The sequence below is a fragment of the Olea europaea genome, chromosome 12 (genome assembly GCF_002742605.1).
Source record: "Olea europaea var. sylvestris chromosome 12, O_europaea_v1, whole genome shotgun sequence".
NCBI lineage: Eukaryota > Viridiplantae > Streptophyta > Magnoliopsida > Lamiales > Oleaceae > Olea > Olea europaea.
In genome coordinates this window covers 10,550,395-10,571,398 of record NC_036248.1, presented here as the reverse complement: position 1 = coordinate 10,571,398, position 21,004 = coordinate 10,550,395, and the positions used below count along the sequence as shown (strand labels likewise).

Genomic DNA, 21,004 nt, shown 5'->3' with positions numbered 1-21,004 from the left:
ATAAAAGAAGTAAACGTATAATTTTAACGAATATAAATAATAAGAATAATACATCATTAAGTAATGTTAGTAGTGTGGTTGAACTTTACTCGTGCTTAAGATATAGTTAAAGCATTAAATTCGAGACTGTGAAAGAAAATTATTATATCGTAGCTACACTTAGAGGTCACATGTAAATCAAGAAAAAATAAAGTCGTCAAGTAGCTAGGGCCATAGTGCCGCATTGTCATGAACTACGTGACGACAACTTTTGAACTTTGAGAGCCTCACATAAATTACAAGCGCTTAGCGAGAATCAAAATGCCTCGTAGTAACATATGAGCACTTCACCTGGCTCGAAAAGTGCTTCGATAAGAACCAATGGTAAAAAGAGAAGGATCTTTTGCAATGGCGAATCTAAGAAGAACTGAGCCCTAAACTTGATAACCTTACTAGCTGAGGCAATTGAAAAACATTCTGTCTCAAGGAGATGATTACGATGCTTACAGAAAGGGTCAATAGTATCTTTTTAAGAAACGTACAAATAATTTGACACCTTTATTATCTGATATAGAACTTTCCTTGTTTATGGGGACTACAGATACAATCGACTATTTTCAAAGTCACGTGTCAAAGGATCCACCACCAAGTGTAATAATAGTTACAAGAAAAATAAAGTAGAAAATATGATAGAGAGTCCACTGATTGGTTGACATCAACATGTGTCTAAAATGTTAGAAATACACTAGAGTCTAATTTCCTATAAATACCACAGACCTAATCAAATGAAAGGTATGCAGTATTCATATCCTAATAAAAACTCTCTTCGTTCATTTCCCCAATACTCAAATATTTTCCAACAACTAATTTGATCATAGGGTAGACCATCTCTTGGAAAGAATGTCTTCGCATGCTAATGTTTTTTATGTGCAAACAATGCATACGTAGATGAAAATGAAGAATGGTTTGTGAGATATTTATGCATTTGACTTCTGCTTAATTTGGAATGAGTTTTCCATATTTGAGTCGTTAAAACTATAAATACAGATAAATCAATAAAATAAATTACTACAATATATATATATATATATATATATATATATAGGAACTTAATCTTTAAAATAGACAAATTGGCACGATATTAGAGTTGACAAAAGTAGCAAGTTCGAATATTCTCTCGATTCACTTCTTAGAATAATAAATTGATAAAAGTATAAAAACAAATAAATAAGTTTTTTTAGAGACACCTTTCAACACTTTAATTTTGAAATAAATCTGAATAGGTATGAATGCGATACGATTTGGTAAGTTTATGATAAATTTTTAAACCAAACCACTTAAAGCGGTTTGGACTTTTTCTAAATCAAACTAAGCCAAACCATTTCATTTTATAAATCAAACCAATCAAAACCATTTTTTTTTCGGTTTGATTCGGTTTAAAACCACAGTTTAACAAATATATATATAACAAATAAGTTAAATTATAAATATTAGTCTAAAATTTTACGTTAAAACATAAATAGTATCATTAAAAATATAACAAACCTATTTTTTATTTTTAATTCTAATCACTATAATGCAACAACATGATTTTTTAATGCCAGTTAGCGATTGCAATGGACAATTTTGGATATATTTCAATTAAAAAAGAACATAATTGTCTTCTTGATAAAAAGAAATCTACTGTTTATCATTTCTTGTCGGATGTAAATTTGAAAATGATGAAAATGACTTTCGAGAAATATAAAGAGACTGCATTTTCCCTTTACAAAAGAAGCAAAATTCTGGATTACATTGTTGGAACTTGAACTCTTTGAATCCAACCGTCAAAAAAACTTTCAAGGAAAAGACCAACCCAAGAACCTCACTTCAATCACATTACTAGAGTCTAATTTCCTATAAATACCACAGACCTAATCAAATGAAAGGTATGCAGTATTCATATCCTAATAAAAACTCTCTTCGTTCATTTCCCCAATACTCAAATATTTTCCAACAACTAATTTGATCATAGGGTAGACCATCTCTTGGAAAGAATGTCTTCGCATGCTAATGTTTTTTATGTGCAAACAATGCATACGTAGATGAAAATGAAGAATGGTTTGTGAGATATTTATGCATTTGACTTCTGCTTAATTTGGAATGAGTTTTCCATATTTGAGTCGTTAAAACTATAAATACAGATAAATCAATAAAATAAATTACTACAATATATATATATATATATATATATATATATAGGAACTTAATCTTTAAAATAGACAAATTGGCACGATATTAGAGTTGACAAAAGTAGCAAGTTCGAATATTCTCTCGATTCACTTCTTAGAATAATAAATTGATAAAAGTATAAAAACAAATAAATAAGTTTTTTTAGAGACACCTGTCAACACTTTAATTTTGAAATAAATCTGAATAGGTATGAATGCGATACGATTTGACAAGTTTATGATAAATTTTTAAACCAAACCACTTAAAGCGGTTTGGACTTTTTCTAAATCAAACTAAGCCAAACCATTTCATTTTATAAATCAAACCAATCAAAACCATTTTTTTTTCGGTTTGATTCGGTTTAAAACCACAGTTTAACAAATATATATATAACAAATAAGTTAAATTATAAATATTAGTCTAAAATTTTACGTTAAAACATAAATAGTATCATTAAAAATATAACAAACCTATTTTTTATTTTTAATTCTAATCACTATAATGCAACAACATGATTGAAAACAATTTAGCATCTTAGTCGATATTAATTGACATAACACCTGAAATTGTAACACATGATTTATTTTCTCCACAAAGATTATAATATAATACATAAATTCATTGATTATAATTAAATGATATACAACAACTAATAAAAGAAAATGAATAAGAAAATCAAATACGATAATACCTTCTATAACTTTTTATGAACAATCAAATACTTCTACCTTATTTAAATATTGGCGAATCACTATAAGATTTATTTTAATTGGGTTGAATAAAATTTAAATTAATTTATTTTCGAATTTTTTTGTTAACAGCTTGACAGTTTCCACAAATAGAAACTTGAACCTAAAGAGGTTTGGTCGGTTCAAAATCAAAATATTGATATATCCATCTGGACCAAAACTAATGATTTCAAAAAAGCATTTTCAATTCGATTTTAACTATTTGACGATTTCGTTATTCAATCCTAAATCAGAAATTTGAAAAATAAATTTGATTCGTATATATTGATCCACCTATCCACATTTGAATAAACCACATTTCATTTCTTGAAAATTAAACCACATTAATAACATTCAGAATTGACATTAGAAAAGGGTAGTTCAACTGCTGGTTCACTTGGAAATATAACTATTATCATACTATAATTAGCATAGAGTAAAACCCCAAGTTAAAAACATTCTGAAACCTGAAAAAAATCTTCCTTGAACGTACAAAATATTTTCCCACAAGTTCCAGAATATTATGCTCTGACCCCCCAATATTCCCTTTTCTATACAAAAAACAGTCACTAAATTGAGTCACCAGAATGATTCTATACATAATTGTGAAAACTAGATGACCAAAATCCTCTGCACTGATACACAAACACGCCATGGGTAAATAAGTTTTCCTTGTCAAACAAGAAAATGGCATTTAATTTTAACTCTGCACCCAATAAATTTACCTTCGGGCCCTTTAAATTTGACTATTTGTTGTCATGCATAGGTAAAAAGGGAGTGGAAATAGTAATTTTCCTCTAATGTGAAGGAGATAAAAAATCTAGAAAATGGGATGTGGAAATAATAATTTTCTTATATGCTCAAACAACCAGCCAATCCTCTGTTCCCTTATCAGTATCAAGCATGCCCCAATTCTCTTTCCCACGCGCATTAACTTCACGGCAACATCAGAAACCATGCACTGATATATAACATGATATCTGAAGTCGCCAGATTCAAATACGCGCGTAGTTTGGTGAGGGATTCGGAAATTGCTGAAAGCTGCCGACAACTCTACTCCGGGAAACGGCGGCACGAGTGACGGCCGCTGGCAACAGAAAAACTCCGTATTTTTTTTTTTCACGGAACATCGCTTTCTCAAAGGTTAAACCCCAACTTTGAAAGTCCTCACGACCCTATTCCTAGAGCTTTGTGAGGTAAATAAATTGTGTGATGTGTCCCAACAGACTAAGGAACGAGAGCTGTCTGTATACTTTAACATTGCTTTCTCTCTCATCATATTAGGGAGTTACTTCCTTTGATGTAAAATTTTCAATTAGTGAATTCGTGAAAATGGATTTTTCTTTTCCCAAAAATGCGATTAAAAAGTATATAAAAGTTATGAATTTAAGAGTAAAATTCTTGTAGTGAAGGACTCTATAATTGAAAATGAATTTGAGAAAATAAAATTTTGAAATTTTTTAAATCAAACGAGGGTAAATTATAATTAAGTGGACCACTTTCACATTTTGTATGACTCATATCTTGTTGTCACCTATTATCTACCCGTTTTCGTATAATCCACGAGTAACAAGTCCTTAAGAACACTATTTTACAAACACAATATTTATATTTAATGTTTATTATCACTTGGGTTCAATGTCATGTAATCTAATAGGCTAATTCAAGCATTTCAAACCACGTGATGGTGACCCACGTAAAATTGGTGACAATGATAGTGACGATGAATAACAGTATTCTAGTAAGGAATGGCATTTTTGTGTGACTCATATGTTAAAGTCCCTCATTATTTACACTTATCATAGGACCCACAGGTAAAAAAATCTGTAAAAGCATTACCAAACAAGCACAATATTCATGCTTGATACCAATTATCACATGGAACCACACTCACATTATCTAATATACTAAGAGCATCTTCAAGAAAATCTTTAAACAATCAGCCTTTAAAATCATGCTCCAATAAATTTTTTAAATTAAAATTTTAATTTGGAGAGTGAGATTGGCTTTCCAATCTATAATTAAATACATTCAAAGTATATTCAATTTTTAATATAAGAAAATAAATAATAAAATAATCTAAAGAAAAAGCTAGTTAAAATAAAAGATAGAATAAAATAATAAATATTTTTTTAGTGTAATAAAATTAAGTGTTAAATATAAAGAGTTTATTGGACTATTTTAAAATTTTAACTCTCTAAATTTATGAATACTCTCCAAATGATAGAACGTACTCATTAAAAATAGAGTCTCTTAAAGATGTGGACCGCAAGGAGTGCCAAGTCGAGGCAAACTTTGAATGGTAGATATGACCTCTCTAATTCCAGAAAAAAAAAAGCATTATAAACAATGTGACAATGGCCTACATAAGGTGACATAAGTAGTGACAATGAGTGGCATTATTCTAGTCGGGAAGACATATTTGTAGAACTCATATCTTACCGTCCCTCATTAACTACACCTTTTGTAGGACCCACGACTAAAAAGTTCTTAAAAGCATTGTCAAACAAGCATGATATTCATCTTTAATACTGATTATCATGTGAGATGTCACGTTATCTAATAGACTAATTTTTTAAAAAATGCATTTCAAACAATCTAATTGTGGTCTGCATAAAAAGTGACTTTAACATGATGATGAATAACATTATTTTAATTGGGAGAATTTTCATCAAGAACCACCAAAATTGAGTCAGAATCAAAGCAAAATAGTCTGTTCAAATCAATATTATTTAAGATCTAAATAGTTTTGATTTTAAAAATAGAGAATTGACTCGGATACCAAACTTAACCTTCATTTGGTACACATTCTTAAAAAATCTATTTCTTCTAAATTCATTTTCAATCATACAATTCTTCAAATAATATATTTTTGCACATCGACAGATAAATTTCTATAGTTTTTAACCATACGATCTCCAAAAGAGTTCACTTTAAAAAAAAAAAAATTATTCTCATAAAATATATATTAAACAACTCCTTATATATGCAACCAAATTTTACTTTATTTCAAGATTGTTTTTCTCGATATGACAATATAAAGAAATAATCAAAACTAGGTATGTAAAACCCTAAAAGATTACGCAAAGGAGCAGTGCTTCATCTTCGTGGGGCTAATAAGCTCGAGCTCAATATTGATGTTGCAGTTCGCAATTAGGTAAGGATTATTGGTATTGGGGGTTATTATCCATGGTCGTGACAACTTGTAAACTGATGACGGTTTTACTTTTTGTTGGGAGAGATCAAAATTCTCGTATTAAGGGATTGACGTTTGCATGAGAATGTTTGTGTTCGTTCGGATATAACTATCAATCTGCGTGTTATTCATGGTCTTAAATTCAATTGTAATCTTTTAACGAACGATCTTCTTATTTTGGATCATTTACCTGGAAAATGAGTTGTAAAATGTGTAGCTATATATTTCGTTGGCGATCGAGTATCAATCATTGTTTACCTCCATTCGATATGATTCTTATCGAAATGAGGTGGAACTGAACCACGTCATCCTCCGGGGTCACATATGTAACTTTGACTGAAAATTTTAATTAATTCTCCAAACGTAGTTTAATTTGTTGGGATATGTCTTTCTCTATCATTAGAACACACATTGGCGTCGGTTCTGAGTGTGTACTTTAATGGAGTAAGAGCCGTTGATAACATTAAACACACTCCCTTAGTCTCTTTCGCCTCACACTCTTATTGCTGCTCTGCCTTACGGTTCACGCCAAACGCCTGCTGTTCACTCTCTCCCTCTCTACATAAACGCACATTCATATTTACACTTGCACAGACTTGGTGTCTTATCCATCATAAACATTCATGAGAGAGATATGAACTCTGCTCTGCTGCTATTCACTACTCTTAACTTCTTCATTCTCGTTTCTCTCCAGTGATTTACTGCCTCTGGAATTGTGCTACATTTCGTCATTTTTCTTCTCTTCTTCTTTCGATTCTTTGCATTTTGCTCTGTTTGACGTTGGGTTGGAGGAGGCAACGTTGTTGGTTTTCGAAAAGAACAAGAAAATGAAACTGGGTTCCTTTTCTGTAATGGTGGTGTTTTTGCTTTTGTTACCTCTCGCTTCACCTCTCAGTGATGAAGGTTCATCTCTCTCTGTCGATTGATGCAAGTGTGTGTGTCTGTGAGTTATTTTTCTTTGTGTGGGTTCTTGACCTTCAAATCACAACGATTCTTCGGAATGTTCTGGGATAATGTTTCATTATACACAGTGTTTTCACCATTTTTATAAAATCTCTTTTCTATCAGAGATAGCTGAATGAAATTTTAATCTTTATTTCTATTTTATAGTCTTATTCTAAGTATTTTTAAGAATGTATGCAATTCCCTGCAACTGTGTAACAGAGTTACGCTATTGATTATGATTAAAAGTGAAGTTATGGGTTCCCTATATTTAAATAGGAATTAGTACAAAGACCAGTTTTTTTGCTCGAAAAAGAGGATACACATAGTTTTTCATTCAAATTCTTTGTTTCATTCTTTTCAAGTAAAAACAAAGTCCCATTTCTCCTTAGTAAGGAAAAAAATTTTATTTATTTATTTATTTTTGTAATATCATCTGTGATGTACATTGGCATAAAAAAAGGGCACATTGGCATAAAAAAAAGGGACTTCAACTTTGTTGATTTGTTGTGTAAATTGATGTTGATAATAGGCAAGGCATTAATGTCCATAAAAGAATCATTCAGCAACGTGGCTAATGTGCTGCTGGATTGGGATGACGTTCATAACGACGATTTTTGTTCATGGCGAGGCGTAACTTGTAGCAATTTCAGCACTTCTGTTGCTGCGCTGTATGTATTTTGCCCTCACTTTTTTCAATATATTGGGTGCCCACTCGCATCTGACCAATTTTAACTTTCGTGATGGTTTTTTGGGTAAAGAAATTTGTCGAGCCTCAACTTGGGGGGAGAAATTTCGCCAACCGTTGGAGATTTGAAGAATCTGCAATCTCTGTATGTTTTCTGCAACAAACCTCTTTTATTCCATAACTAGATGTTAGATGTTAGGCAAAAATGTCCTAGATCAAAAGTCTGACCAAATTGTTATCTTTTGCTAAACTCTGTGAACGTATCTTTTGCTTCCTTTATTTTGTATTTGGGGGCTTGACAGCCTTGCGTCTTTAACTCGAGAACCACAAGAAACTTGAGGGTATTTACGAAGAGTATCATCTGTACATGTTTTCTTGATACTTGTTGGATTAAAACAAAACGCAAACCAATTATTCATAGTTACTCTTTTGTGAAATTTGCAATCTATCCAATTTCCTTATTAAATTCTGATTTTTGAGATTCTGAAAATTACAGTGTCAGTGCAGCCTCAGGCGTCAAAGATATGCATTATTCAAGAATCTCTAGTTGAAGTTATTCTCATAAAAATGTAATATGTATATTTGTAGTGACCTCCAGGGAAACAATTTAACTGGTCAAATTCCAGATGAGATTGGTTACTGTGTCTATCTGATGCATTTGTAAGAACAACTTTATCTCTTCATTTTACATATTTTTATAACATTTGACCTCTTAATGCTGTACGTACGATAAATTTTTATTCATTTTAGTGATTGCTATATGTTTCAGGGATTTATCAAATAACATGTTATATGGGGACATACCCTTCTCAATCTCTAAGCTTAAGCAACTTGATTTCTTGTAAGTTATATTTTTTGCTGCATTTTCACCTTTTTGTCAAATAGACTTTAGTTTCAAGACTTGAAGTTCGAGTAAATCATCTCAAACAGGAACTTGAAGAACAACCAGTTCACTGGTCCGATTCCTTCTACGCTCACACAGATTCCTAACCTTAAAACTCTGTAAGTGCCCTTGTCTTTCGCTTGGAGACTCTTTATTTTGTTTCTGACACTTCTCCAAGTTGACAATCTTTTGTTTCTTGTAATACTAATTGCTCTTCATTGGCATATTTCTCTAGTGATCTTGCTCAAAACCAGCTTACAGGTGAGATACCAAGATTGATATACTGGAACGAAGTACTTCAGTATCTGTAAGTAAAAAGGGTTGTGCTTAATAGCTACTATCACGTTTAGTTAGTCTACGTATATGAGTTATCTTCCCTTCCAATGTAGCTTGTCGTGATGTGCAACTATTCTTCATCACTTTTTCACATGATTGAAACAGTGGTTTGCGCGGAAATTCATTAGCAGGATCATTGTCCCCTGATATGTGCCAGCTCACCGGCCTGTGGTTCTTGTATGTGTTCTTCCCTGTGCTCTTTATGGATCAAATCTTTTTCATCTGGGAATGTTTTGCTAAGCTTAGTCTTAACTTACTTTCTGGAGGTGAAGCTTTTAAGATTAGCCAAACTTGCTTTATACCCTTTATTGCAACTTCACATTCGTCTGTTTTGCAGTGATGTAAGGGGTAATAACCTGACCGGAACAATCCCAGACAACATTGGTAATTGTACAAGTTTTGAGATCTTGTAAGTTCTTCTCCTATAATACTGTTGTATCAAAATTTGCCATTAAAGCCTTATGATTCTGAAAATCTATTCATCCAGGGATATCTCCTACAATCAGATCACTGGAGGGATTCCTTACAATATAGGGTTTCTACAAGTGGCTACTCTGTAAGTTAAATTCTTCTTGATTGTACTTCTGCATGAGGATGTCGCAATAAGTTTACAAAATGCCAATCTTCCTTGCTATCAGTATGTTCAAGTATTTTCAAATCTATACACCTATAATCTACTTATGGTCCATTGCAAATGGCTTGTTTCTCGACAGGTCTCTACAAGGAAATCGGCTAACTGGAAAGATTCCAGAGGTGATAGGTTTAATGCAAGCCCTTGCTGTCCTGTAAGTATGCATGTTATTCTCATAGAATTTTTTGGATAAGTAAAAAATGTATACCTCTTTGTACTTCGTCTTTTGGTTAAGTTTTCAGTTACAATCTTGAAATCTCAAACAAAATCTTGCACTTATTCAGGGATTTAAGTGAAAATGAACTAGTTGGACCAATACCTGCTATTCTAGGCAATCTGTCTTACACCGGAAAGCTGTGAGTTCAAGGCTTGTTGTGCTTTTGACTCAAGTTTCTTGTCTCTATTAATGCGGGCATAATAAATCTTGTGTATCTTAGGTATCTTCATGGGAACAAGCTTACTGGAAGAATACCACCTGAGCTGGGAAATATGACAAAACTAAGCTATTTGTTAGATATATTTCTTGATGCAACTTTTTGAATTTTGGGTTTTTGTTTTTACCTTGTATCCTCGGCTGCTGACCAAGCTCATTTGCAGGCAACTAAATGAGAATCAATTGAATGGTGTAATTCCTGCCGAACTTGGGAAATTGGAACAACTTTTTGAGTTGTAAGTCCTTTGCTTTTTATTGATATACATTTTTGGTGCCCTTAAACTATCACCAGGTTCAAGATTTGATATCATCTTCCAGAAATCTTGCAAACAACAATCTTGAAGGGCCCATTCCTGATAACATCAGTTCTTGTACAGCATTAAATCAATTGTAAGATCTCTCATTTATTTTCACTAAGCTTCCCTATGTTTCCCATATCGAACTTAGTGAGTGGATTTTGACTGGAGGTCTTTTCCCCTTTGTTTTTCATTCCTGTAGGAATGTGCATGGTAATCGCTTAAATGGTTCAATTCCATCTGGACTGAAACATCTAGAGAGCCTAACTTATTTGTATGTTCTTTTCGTGATTACTTGTTATTGTTGATAGCTTAACTTCAACTTCTTGTCATTGAGAAGATCTATAACTTGATCCACAGGAATCTTTCATCCAACCAGTTTATGGGCAGCATACCAGTTGAGCTGGGGCATATCATCAATCTTGACACATTGTGAGTGCTAAGTTTAAACGTTATCATTATTTCACAGGCAACCTCTGTTGTGACATTGTTGGTTTCTTATTTAGGGATCTATCAAGCAATGGTTTTACTGGACAAATTCCTGCTTCTGTTGGAGATCTGGAGCATCTTCTTACACTGTAAGACATGAATATTCTTAGAATGTGACATCATGTAATGATTCTGTGATACGTGTGATTTTTCTGAGTGTATGCTTACACCAAATAATAGGAATTTAAGTCGCAACCATCTTGATGGCCAAATTCCTGCTGAATTCGGTACTCTTAAGAGCATACAGGAAATGTGAGTTTCTGTTGAGAATGGAGTATGCTTTATTTTCCTTCTCCTTCATCATACCAGTGACTAAAAACCTCACTAACAAAGGATTCATCGCTGTAGCGATATTTCATTCAACACATTGTGGGGCAGCATCCCAGAAGAGTTGGGGCAGCTGCAAAATCTCGCCTCTCTGTAAGTTACTCTGAAGTCATGTTGTGTTTAGATGACTTATTCTTTTCTTATGTTATGTTAACAATTGCTTATTCACTTGTAACTTTTTAAGCTTAGCCAAACATGCTCACGAGCCTAACAATTCAACTGTTGTTTTCCATTTGATCACCCTATAATCTTGTAACATCCTGTGAGCAATAATATAACAATTATTTTGTTGTTTATATTTTGCTGCAGCATTCTAAATGACAACAATTTGAATGGAAGAATTCCCAACCAACTAACTAATTGTTTGAGCCTTGCCTATCTGTGAGTTCCATTACTTAACATTGTCACATTTTTAGGACTTAAATCTCGTTGTGGGTAACTGATGCATGTGTATGCAGGAATATTTCATACAACAACTTTACCGGGGTTATCCCACAGGGCAAAAACTTCTCCCGGTTTCCACCTGACAGGTACAGGAGGAACAAGGACCATACTTTCAAGCTTACCAAAACTTTCAATCCAGTTTCTCTCTTTGTTCCCTTACCCTTGATATATCATTTCTGATCCATGCTTAATACATCAATGCCAGCTTCATTGGAAATCCATTATTATGTGGTAACTGGCCGGGTTCAATATGTGACCCCACTCCAAAAATCAAAGGTATACATGATGCTATATCGAAAATCCAGTATTATTATTGATTTTTTTCTTTTTTTTTTTCTCCTGTGCATGCATGCTTCTGACTTGGTGTGGAGGGCTAATGAATGGTTTTGATGCGTCGTGCAGCTATGATTTCCCAAACAGCTGTTGTTTGCGTTACATTAGGCTTCATTGCTTTGTTATCCATGATAATAGTTGCTATTTACAAGTCCAATGTGCCAAACCAGTTTCTGAAAGAATCCAACCAGAGCATTCAAGGTTTTACAGTTCTTCATATAAATTTTCCTACCTCAAACAATATTTTCTTTGTCCAGATTTACAAGTATGTTACTTTCTTGTCAGGTTCGCCAAAACTTGTTGCTCTTCACCTGGATTTGTCAATTTATACATATGATGATATTATGAGGCTCACTGAGAATTTGAGCGAGAAATACATAATAGGATATGGAGCTTCCAGCATTGTATACAAATGCATATTGAAAAATTCCCGATCAATTGCAATTAAGCGACTTTACAGTCAGTATCAATGTAATTCTGGCGAGTTTGAGACTGAACTCGAGACAATTGGCAGTATCAGGCACAGAAACTTTGTGAGCTTGTATGGATACTTGCTTTCACCCCAGGGAAATCTTCTCTTCTATGATTATATGGAAAATGGTTCTCTATGGGATCTTCTTCATGGTTGGTAACTCCATTTATCATTTTCATTTTCATTTTCGAGCATTACTACAAATGTAATGTCTAACGTGTTCATTAATCCTTGTATCAAACGTTTACTAAATGTATTTGGGCAACATCCATGCAGATCCATCTAAAAAGGTAAAACTCGACTGGGAAACACGCCTGAAAATTGCTGTTGGTGCTGCACAGGGACTCGCTTATCTTCACCATGATTGCAACCCAAGAATCATTCATAGGGACGTAAAATCCTCAAATATTCTGCTCGATGCAAATTTTGAAGCTCATATCTCTGATTTCGGCATTGCAAAATGTATACCTAATGCAAAAACTCATGCATCTACCTATGTTCTTGGAACGATAGGCTATATCGACCCTGAGTATGCCAGGACTTCCAGGCTAACAGAAAAATCTGATGTCTATAGCTTTGGCATTGTTCTTCTTGAGCTATTGACTGGAAAGAAGGCTGTGGATAACGATCTGAACTTGCATCAGCTGGTATTATTTTCCTTTAATCACATTATTCGTTGAGTAATTGTTTTCAGTCACTAGCACCAAAATTTAAATCGAAAGACGTGGACAATAATATATTTATCACTTCCTCCAAGCTAAGCAAAACATGATCCTTACCTTTCCACTTGTGTTTATTCAGATATTATCGAAAGCAGATGATAACACGGTGATGGAGACCGTGGATCCCGACGTGTCTGTTACCTGCATGGACTCAAGTCACATAAGGAAAACCTTTCAACTTGCTTTACTTTGTACGAGACCTCATCCATTCGAAAGGCCAACGATGCATGATGTTTCTCGGGTTCTTGTCTCCTTACTGCCACCCCCTCCGATGAAAACTTGCTCGGCTTCTCCTACAAGTATCAACTATGCAAAGTTTGTGATTGGAAAAGGACAGACCCAACTGCACATGCCTCCACAGCAACTCCAGCAAGACAACAATTCTTCTGATGCTCAATGGTTTGTTAAATTTGGTGAAGTTATATCCAAAAACAGTCTCTAAGATTATTGATGGATCCATTTATATCTATTATGGAAGGTGGGGATGGATCAAGGGACGTGATAATCCCAATTTCCTTTTATCACATTACTGAAACAACTAGATGAAAATTGCCGGGATTATATTTAGCTTTTTGGTACAAGAAAACCTAAGACCATTTATATATGTACTGTGATACTTCTTAAATTTCTATATATACAGGTATTTACACCGCTAGTAAATCCTATCATGTTCATTTAGTTATTTTGTTGTTTCATAATCTGACTGTTTCTTGTATTGGTTTAATGTGCACTCAGCATTTTGATTTTGCATCTGCATGCTGATTCTTTTGTTTTTCGGTTCTCGATGCACATGCAATGGAGAATGTGGTTCTTATAGTTATGTCAAATCAACTCATCTAAAAGTTTAAAACGAAACAGTTCAACTGTCAAGTCAACATATCATGTATTTATGAAAATTATCTGCATGAATATAAAATCCTTTCTTTGATGAGAATATGAAATCAACAAAATCTTTGCTTAAATTACTCGATTAACACTGCATAATATAGTTACAAACTAGTTTTTGGATAAAACTGAAGTTAAAGTGAACTGAGAGAGATGACAATAACATCACAACATATATGCCGTGGGCAATTATCACCATAGGCATTTGAATCACATGAAATGTCTTTTCTACAAAAACACCAAAAGGAAAAGTAATTTGTGGGACAATCGAGAGGCCTACTTGAAAAAAAAAATGTCTATATAATAAGATCATTATGCTGATGGTTACTTTTCTTTCGGATGTACTTAACTAAGATTTTCAAGGCGATTAGCCTTCAGACCTTTTGAAGCTCAAAACAATATCCTTGTCCATCTGCATAAAAGAAAAGAAAAGAAAGGATTGGATCCAAGGGTATGTATAGGAAACTAATCGTGCAAATGAATACATTTGGGAAGTGTTTAAAAACATGTAAAAATGAGTAGTGAAAAAGTGGATAGCATACTTACAGATTTTGCCAGCTCTTTAGCCTTCTCATCGTCAAAACCAAGTGCAGCCAGTATCTTATGCCCTGCAGCTTCCGTTTCTGACCAAATACCAAGTAGTAAATGTGCCGTCGTTACTTCCCCACTTTCACCTGCTTATAAATTCTGTTCAGTCAAAAAATATTGTAACAGCTAAAATGTGGCATAAATGTCACAAAGAACAACAACTGCTGATATAATTTTTCATGAGAGCAACTTGCATTTGAAAATATCCCTTGTTTAAGGCCCCATTTTTATCAAAATACGTTTTTCTCTTTCTTCTTTTCAATCACACAATATTCAATAAAATAATATTACACATAAATCAAAAATTTTCCCACACATTCTCCAAAAAATCACTATTCAGAAATACATTTTTAACCTATCAAATCTATAATTTAAGTTTGGCTTTGGCCAGTTTTGGTGATCAACTGTGAATCCACTAAAGCTTGAATTTTTCTAGATTTCAATATCACAAAAGATGGTGTATAACTGTTACACCACAGCTTACTAGCATGAAGAATGCAAAAGCTTAGGATTGTCAGATGAGAGACTTCATGGAGTGTAGAAGATGCTAGTAATGCTCTTTAATATTTCCCCCAAAAAATAAAAAATAAAAAAATCCAACAGAAATATAAATATTGTAATGTCTCCCATTAGCTTTTAAGCCTTTTATCCTAGCCCCTGTCTAACAACAATTATTTGGGAAAAGCAGAGTTTTGAATAGTGAATTTTAGGAAAATGTGTGGTTAAAAAGTAATGAAAAGTTATGGTTTATGTGCAGAATATTTTATTTTATGAATGTGTAGTTGAAAACATGGGTATGTAGAAAAAAAGAGTTTGAAAATAATGGTTGTCAAACAGGGGCTTAGTTTCCTCGCTCTAAACCAGCAACAGCGTCTAACTAGGCAATGATAGCAATTGCACAGGGTAGCAGAAGATAAATATTATGCACAAATGTCTCCTGAACATTGTTATATTTTTAGCGAAGTTACATAAAGCACTAATTCAGTTAGTATTACCAAATCAATATTGCATTGACAAAATGCTGTTAATAGGTAATCATACAATTATGTAAGTAATGGACAAGGATTACCTGACTTCAATTTTTCATCTAACGCCCAATCAAGAGCCCTTTGAGCTGGTTCAGTCAAGGGAGGATGCTCGGGACTGAAGAAATACATGTCAGATTTTCCAAGCAATTTCAAAGTTTCTTCTCGCACCTTGAAAAGTGTAATACCATTTTCCCTCAAAAACTTTGCAGCCAAACTAGTTCCTGAAAAAAATAAATAAATAAATAAATAATACAAGCACATAAGTGGCTCATAATGATTCCATGATGAAGATCCTTCTTTGAATTTAAATAAATTAAAAAAAAAAAATCCAATTTCTTTCAAATAACACCAAATTGCAACTATGCCAGCATTTTGACAATATTTCAACACGGCAATTCCTTCAATATCTAGGTATGGATTCATAGATATAAATTGTTGACACATAAAAAATATCAAAACAGTTTAGGAATCCACCTACGTGCTCAATCTATTCATAAATGTACATTTCAGTCACAATTCAATTTATTAGGAAAACAGGTCCCCAACCTTCAATTTTGTAGGTGGGTCTCTAAAAATGGATTCATTCATCCAAGATTGTTGCTAAAACATCACATGGCTCATTCTTGAGGCACTCTTTGAGGGGTATATTGAAGAACCCAATATCATTGCAATATCAGATTTACAATATAAGAAAGTTCATCTAGCAATCAAATAAGCTGAACTAATTTTCATAGCAATATCAGATTTATGAAATACAAAGAGTTCATCTAGCAATCGAATAAGCAGAAATAATTATCACAGCAATATAAGATTTATGAAATACAAAGAATCCGAGTGAATTATAATTCTACAAACAAACTGGATTAACATGAATTATCATTTAATTACCAACCTTCAACCAAAATGCCCATTAGCAAAGCTTCAGTTCCAGTGTTTGGGTACTTGAACTTCCTGGCCTCCAACTCCGCCATTGCAAATGACTTTATTGCCCTGGCTGACCATCTACAGACACCATTGTTCAATAGCTCTCAGTACCAATTCTAAAATATACACATGATTAATAACCACAATTCAACGACAACCCGTATTCATATTTATATAAACATAAAATTGAAAAACATACTTAGGTTTCCCCTCAGATGCATTTCTCTCCTGTTTTCTGCAAACCCCAAAATTGACAACACAAATAATAACTCAAATGAACAATAAGTAAAAATGTATGTATATAATGCATGTGAATGAACAGAATTGTACCCAGTGGGGAGACTGTACAGGACAGTAGCAACAGTAGAACTACGTCGTTTTGCTGCTAAAATTGAGAAATTCGATGATTGGATCGAAAGCTTCGTACCAATAAAAGAATTTGACAGACTCTCAGACTTGAGAATCAAAGAATTCTCAATGGGCTTCTTGCAAGTTTGTGAAGGTATTATTGGTAGCACAGAAAGTGTGAGAGCAGCCATTTGAGTTCTCGACAGACCCGGATTCAATGGAAACTGGAAAATTGGTTGTAGGGTATAATAAGAATCTGGACTACTATATTGGAGGTTAAAGAAGAAACTGTTGTTTCAATTTAGCGGAATAGAATTTGAAGATTTTAAGGTTGGTAAGATGTAAATGAATAGATAGACTTGAAAGTGAACATTGCAGCGGGTAGATTAAAGGAAGATGCTGGCCTCGACTGACGATATCTTTTTGATCAAATGCGATTCTAGTATAAACCGGAGGGAACTGCAGCGAAAAAACCTCCACAATACCCGGCCCGCAGAGAAGTTGATTAGTTGGGCTGAGCTTAGTTAAATTGTGAATGGGCTTATGGATCCATTTTTCATCAATAATCGGTCCCATTTATTGAGCCAAACATTTGTGATATAATTAGGAATTGTACCTTTTTTCTTCACGACTTTGAAGTATACACGACAAAATTTTTATTGCATATATATTGATTATCTTTCACAATATAGTTTTTGTGACGATCCAACCATGTGCTTAAGCCGTAACTCATAACTATAGTTTATTTTAAAGGACCATGCGTGATAAGTCCAGCCGCATTCCAGCTGCAATTTCAGCTGATTTTTTAATCAGTTTCTTCCTTTTGAAGTCATTGAAAATCAGTCACAATTTGTTACCAATTTCTTAATGAGCAAATCTTTCCCCATGCAAAAGACAAATTGAAGGCAGCCACCCATTTTGATTCTTCAACAGTGAACTATGTGGCAGGTTTTTTGGCCAGAATTTCATGACGGTTTGTAGCAAAAAAAAATCTATAAATATATGCTACCATAAAGAGAATTTTTTATGTCCCATGAGAAGAAGAAAGTAGTGTATAAAAGAGAGAAAAAAATAGAGAGATTGGAGAGAGTTCTTGAAAGGTTTTTTTTAGAGAGTTTGTAATATTCTATTGTAAATTATATTCAAGATAAAAATAGTAGTTTTTCCTCTTTTTTTATCTTCTCTTTTCGTGATTGGAGAATCACAACAAGTGGTATCAGAGCAATGTTTATCAATTGGCTCTTACAGTTTTGATACAACTTCCTTTTTTTTATAAAGCTTTTGCAAGCCAAGATGTCAATAGAGGAATCTTCATCAGGAGCTATGATCAAGCTCACTGCGACTAATTACACACTGTGGAGGCCTCGAATGGAAGACCTCCTTAGTTGTAAGGATTTGTATGATCCCCTGGAAGCCAAAGGTGAAAACCCCGATCCTACCAAGGAGACAGAGTGGAAGAAGCTAAATAGAAAAAACTATCGGTCAGATTCAACAATGAATTGATCATAGTGTTTTTCACCACGTAGCACAAGAGACAGATGCATATGCCCTCTGGAAGATTCTGGAGGACATGTACCAGGCCAAAATCGCTCGAAACAAAGCCCTGTTGATGAGGCGTTTGGTGAATTTGAAGTTAAAGAGTGGAACTTCAGTTGTTGAGCATACCAGTGAGTTTTAGAGCTTGGTAAACCAATTGTCATCTGTGGAGATGCCGCTTGGGGATGAAATACAAGCCTTACTACTTTTAAGTTCTCTTCCTAATAGTTGGGAGACATTAGTAGTATCTCTTAACAACTCAGCCCATGCTGGCAAACTTACCATGTCTACGGTCAAGGATGCCCTATTTAATGAAGAGGTCAGGAGAAAAGACGTAGACACGGACCAATCACATGCCCTTATCATAGAGAACCGGGGAAGACAGAAAGGAAGCGTTCAAGGCAGGGGGAGAGGCAGAAGCAAAAGTAGGGATAGATCCATAGATGGAAAGAAGCCTACTTACAAGTGTTACTGTTGTGGTATGGAGGGCTACTTGAAGAAGAATTGCAGTAAATTGCTACGAGAGCAAGACCAGAACAATTTGCAGTCGAAAAATAAGGAAGGAGAGACACTAGTCACTATTTCTGGGGGAGGTGGCTATCTGCTCCATCCATGAGGAGACATATCTTCATGTCTCAAACCAAGATATTGAGTGGGTAATAGACATTGCAGCTTCTTACCATGCCACTCCACGCAGAGATTTCTTCACAACATACAAAGTCGGCGACTTTGGTACAGTGAAGATGGGAAATACCAGTTCTTCTAAGATTGTGGAAATTGGTGATGTCCAGATACAAACGAACCTCGGGTGTAAAATAACCCTGAAAAATGTTTGACATATACCTGATTTTCGGCTAAATTTACTTTCAAGGATAGCCCTTGACAAACACGGCTATGTCAATCGCTTTAGCAATAGCACATGGAAAATGATGAAATGTTCCATTGTTGTTGCTTGAGGACATATATGTGGTACTTTATACAAGACTCATGTGAAGATGCATATGGATAGCCTCAACGTAGAAGAACGTGAAGCTTCTCAAAATTTGTGGCACTAGAGACTTGGTCACATGAGTGAGAAGGGGTTGTCTACTTTGACAAGGAAAGAGCTAATCACAGTTGCCAAGGAAGCTGTGCTAGACCCTTGCAATCACTGTCTATTTGGGAAGCAACATAGGACTTCAATTTCTCTTTGACAAGACGATTAGAGTTGCTCAATCTAGTACACTCTGATGTTTGTGGACCCTTGGAGGTTTAATCACTAGGCGGTAACAAGTATTTTTTGACATTCATTGATGATGCCTCTCGAAAGGTGTGGGTATATTTCTTGAAGATGAAGGACCAAGTATTGGATTATTTCAAATCATTTCATGCCATGGTTGAGTGTGAAATGGGAAAGAAGCTGAAATGTCTCTGCACAGATAATGGAGGCGAGTATACTTCCAAAGAGATTGAAGCCTATTGTAGGACATACGACATTCGACATGAGAAGATGGTCCCACGTACCCCACAGCATAATGGAGTCACCGGGAGGATGAATCGGACGATCATGGAAAAGGTCAGAAGCATGACAAGTATTATTAAGCTGCCAAAGCCATTTTGGGGAGAAGCTGTTCGAACCGCCCACTACTTGATCAACAGATCACCATCAGTATCGTTGAATTTTGAAATTTCGAAGAAAGTATGGTCTGGTAAATATCCCTCTTATTCTCACCTGAGAGTATTTGGCTGTTTAGCCTTTGTACATGTATCCAAGGAACTAAGACAAAAGCTAGATGCAAGGACCATTCCATGCATCTTTATAGGCTATGGAGATGAGGAATTTGGATACAAATTATAGGATCCAAAGACAAAAAAGGTCATCAGAAGCAGGGGACGTAGTGTTCCAAGAAGACCAGACATTAGAAGACATTAAAAGGCCCACAATATTTCCTAATTCTAATTTTGGTACCTAGAATATTGCTCCAGATCCAGCACAAGCACAATTCACCATAAATAATGACGATGTGTATGAGGAAATGTTGAAAGCAGAACGGAGGGATAAAGAAAAGGATATTAATAAGGGGAGTCACAATCCTCTTCACCAGAAGTTGTCAGACCATCACATCAATTAGATGATAGTGCACCTCTTGAAACCAACAATCCATAGGTACGAAGATCTGAACGAAGACAGATTCCATCAACAAGATATCCAGAATCAGAGTACACTTTGCTCACTGACAAAGGAGAGCCAGAGAGCTTTTAGTAAGCACAAACTCACGTAGACAAAGACAAGTAGATACGAGTAATGCAGGATGAGATGGAGTCACTACAAAAAAATCAAACATATGAGTTGGTTGAGCTTCCGAAGGGAAAGAAGGCATTAAGGAATAGATGGGTTTTCAAGTTCAAGAAAGATGACAGCGAAAATGTGGTAAAACATAAAGCCCGTTTGGTAGTCAAGGGATTTCTTCAGAAGAAGGGAATTGACTTTGATGAGATTTTTTCACCTGTTGTAAAGATGGCCTCAATTCGAGTTATCCTTGGATTAGTAGTCAGTTTGAATTTAGAGCTTGAACAGATGGATGTCAAGACAATATTTCTTCATG

The 21,004-nt window shown here is 34.5% G+C and overlaps 2 protein-coding genes across 3 annotated transcripts; one reads left to right on the top strand and one right to left on the bottom strand.

Moving 5' to 3' along the window:
* Positions 1 to 6,576: 6,576 nt before the first annotated feature.
* LOC111405573 (LRR receptor-like serine/threonine-protein kinase ERL2) lies at positions 6,577 to 13,788 on the top strand. 2 transcript variants are annotated; one of them, XM_023034522.1, is made up of 27 exons: positions 6,580 to 7,017; positions 7,589 to 7,727; positions 7,818 to 7,889; positions 8,333 to 8,404; positions 8,514 to 8,585; positions 8,675 to 8,746; positions 8,863 to 8,934; positions 9,069 to 9,140; positions 9,301 to 9,372; positions 9,451 to 9,519; positions 9,677 to 9,748; positions 9,879 to 9,950; positions 10,032 to 10,103; positions 10,192 to 10,263; positions 10,346 to 10,417; positions 10,526 to 10,597; positions 10,684 to 10,755; positions 10,830 to 10,901; positions 10,993 to 11,064; positions 11,161 to 11,232; positions 11,449 to 11,520; positions 11,598 to 11,669; positions 11,789 to 11,859; positions 11,986 to 12,117; positions 12,202 to 12,540; positions 12,665 to 13,035; positions 13,190 to 13,788. In XM_023034522.1, the coding sequence occupies exons 1-27, from the start codon at positions 6,942 to 6,944 to the stop codon at positions 13,550 to 13,552; spliced, it is 2,928 nt and encodes a 975-aa protein (XP_022890290.1). In that variant the 5' UTR covers positions 6,580 to 6,941; the 3' UTR covers positions 13,553 to 13,788. The 2 variants fall into 2 exon arrangements, with proteins under 2 accessions (XP_022890289.1, XP_022890290.1); XM_023034521.1 differs by having other exon boundaries at positions 6,577 to 7,017; positions 11,986 to 12,540.
* Positions 13,789 to 14,049: 261 nt separating this feature from the next.
* On the bottom strand, positions 14,050 to 17,268 carry LOC111405574 (ATP-dependent Clp protease ATP-binding subunit CLPT1, chloroplastic-like). Its single transcript, XM_023034523.1, has 6 exons — positions 16,866 to 17,268; positions 16,735 to 16,770; positions 16,504 to 16,613; positions 15,653 to 15,832; positions 14,542 to 14,669; positions 14,050 to 14,407 (listed from the first exon to the last, which is right to left on the bottom strand). The coding sequence occupies exons 1-6, from the start codon at positions 17,072 to 17,074 to the stop codon at positions 14,363 to 14,365; spliced, it is 708 nt and encodes a 235-aa protein (XP_022890291.1). The 5' UTR covers positions 17,075 to 17,268; the 3' UTR covers positions 14,050 to 14,362.
* Positions 17,269 to 21,004: the final 3,736 nt, after the last annotated feature.

Coding starts and splice junctions, on each gene's coding strand:
- LOC111405573 (XM_023034521.1), top strand. CDS start 6,942: ATGAAACTGGGTTCCTTTTCTGTAATGGTGGTGTTTTTGCTTTTGTTA. Junction 11,860..11,985: donor CCCCACTCCAAAAATCAAAG/GTATACATGATG, acceptor TGCGTCGTGCAG/CTATGATTTCCCAAACAGCT. Junction 13,036..13,189: donor ATCTGAACTTGCATCAGCTG/GTATTATTTTCC, acceptor GTGTTTATTCAG/ATATTATCGAAAGCAGATGA.
- LOC111405574 (XM_023034523.1), bottom strand. CDS start 17,074: ATGGCTGCTCTCACACTTTCTGTGCTACCAATAATACCTTCACAAACT. Junction 16,771..16,865: donor CTGTACAGTCTCCCCACTGG/GTACAATTCTGT, acceptor TGGGGTTTGCAG/AAAACAGGAGAGAAATGCAT. Junction 14,408..14,541: donor CTAAAGAGCTGGCAAAATCT/GTAAGTATGCTA, acceptor TCTTTTATGCAG/ATGGACAAGGATATTGTTTT.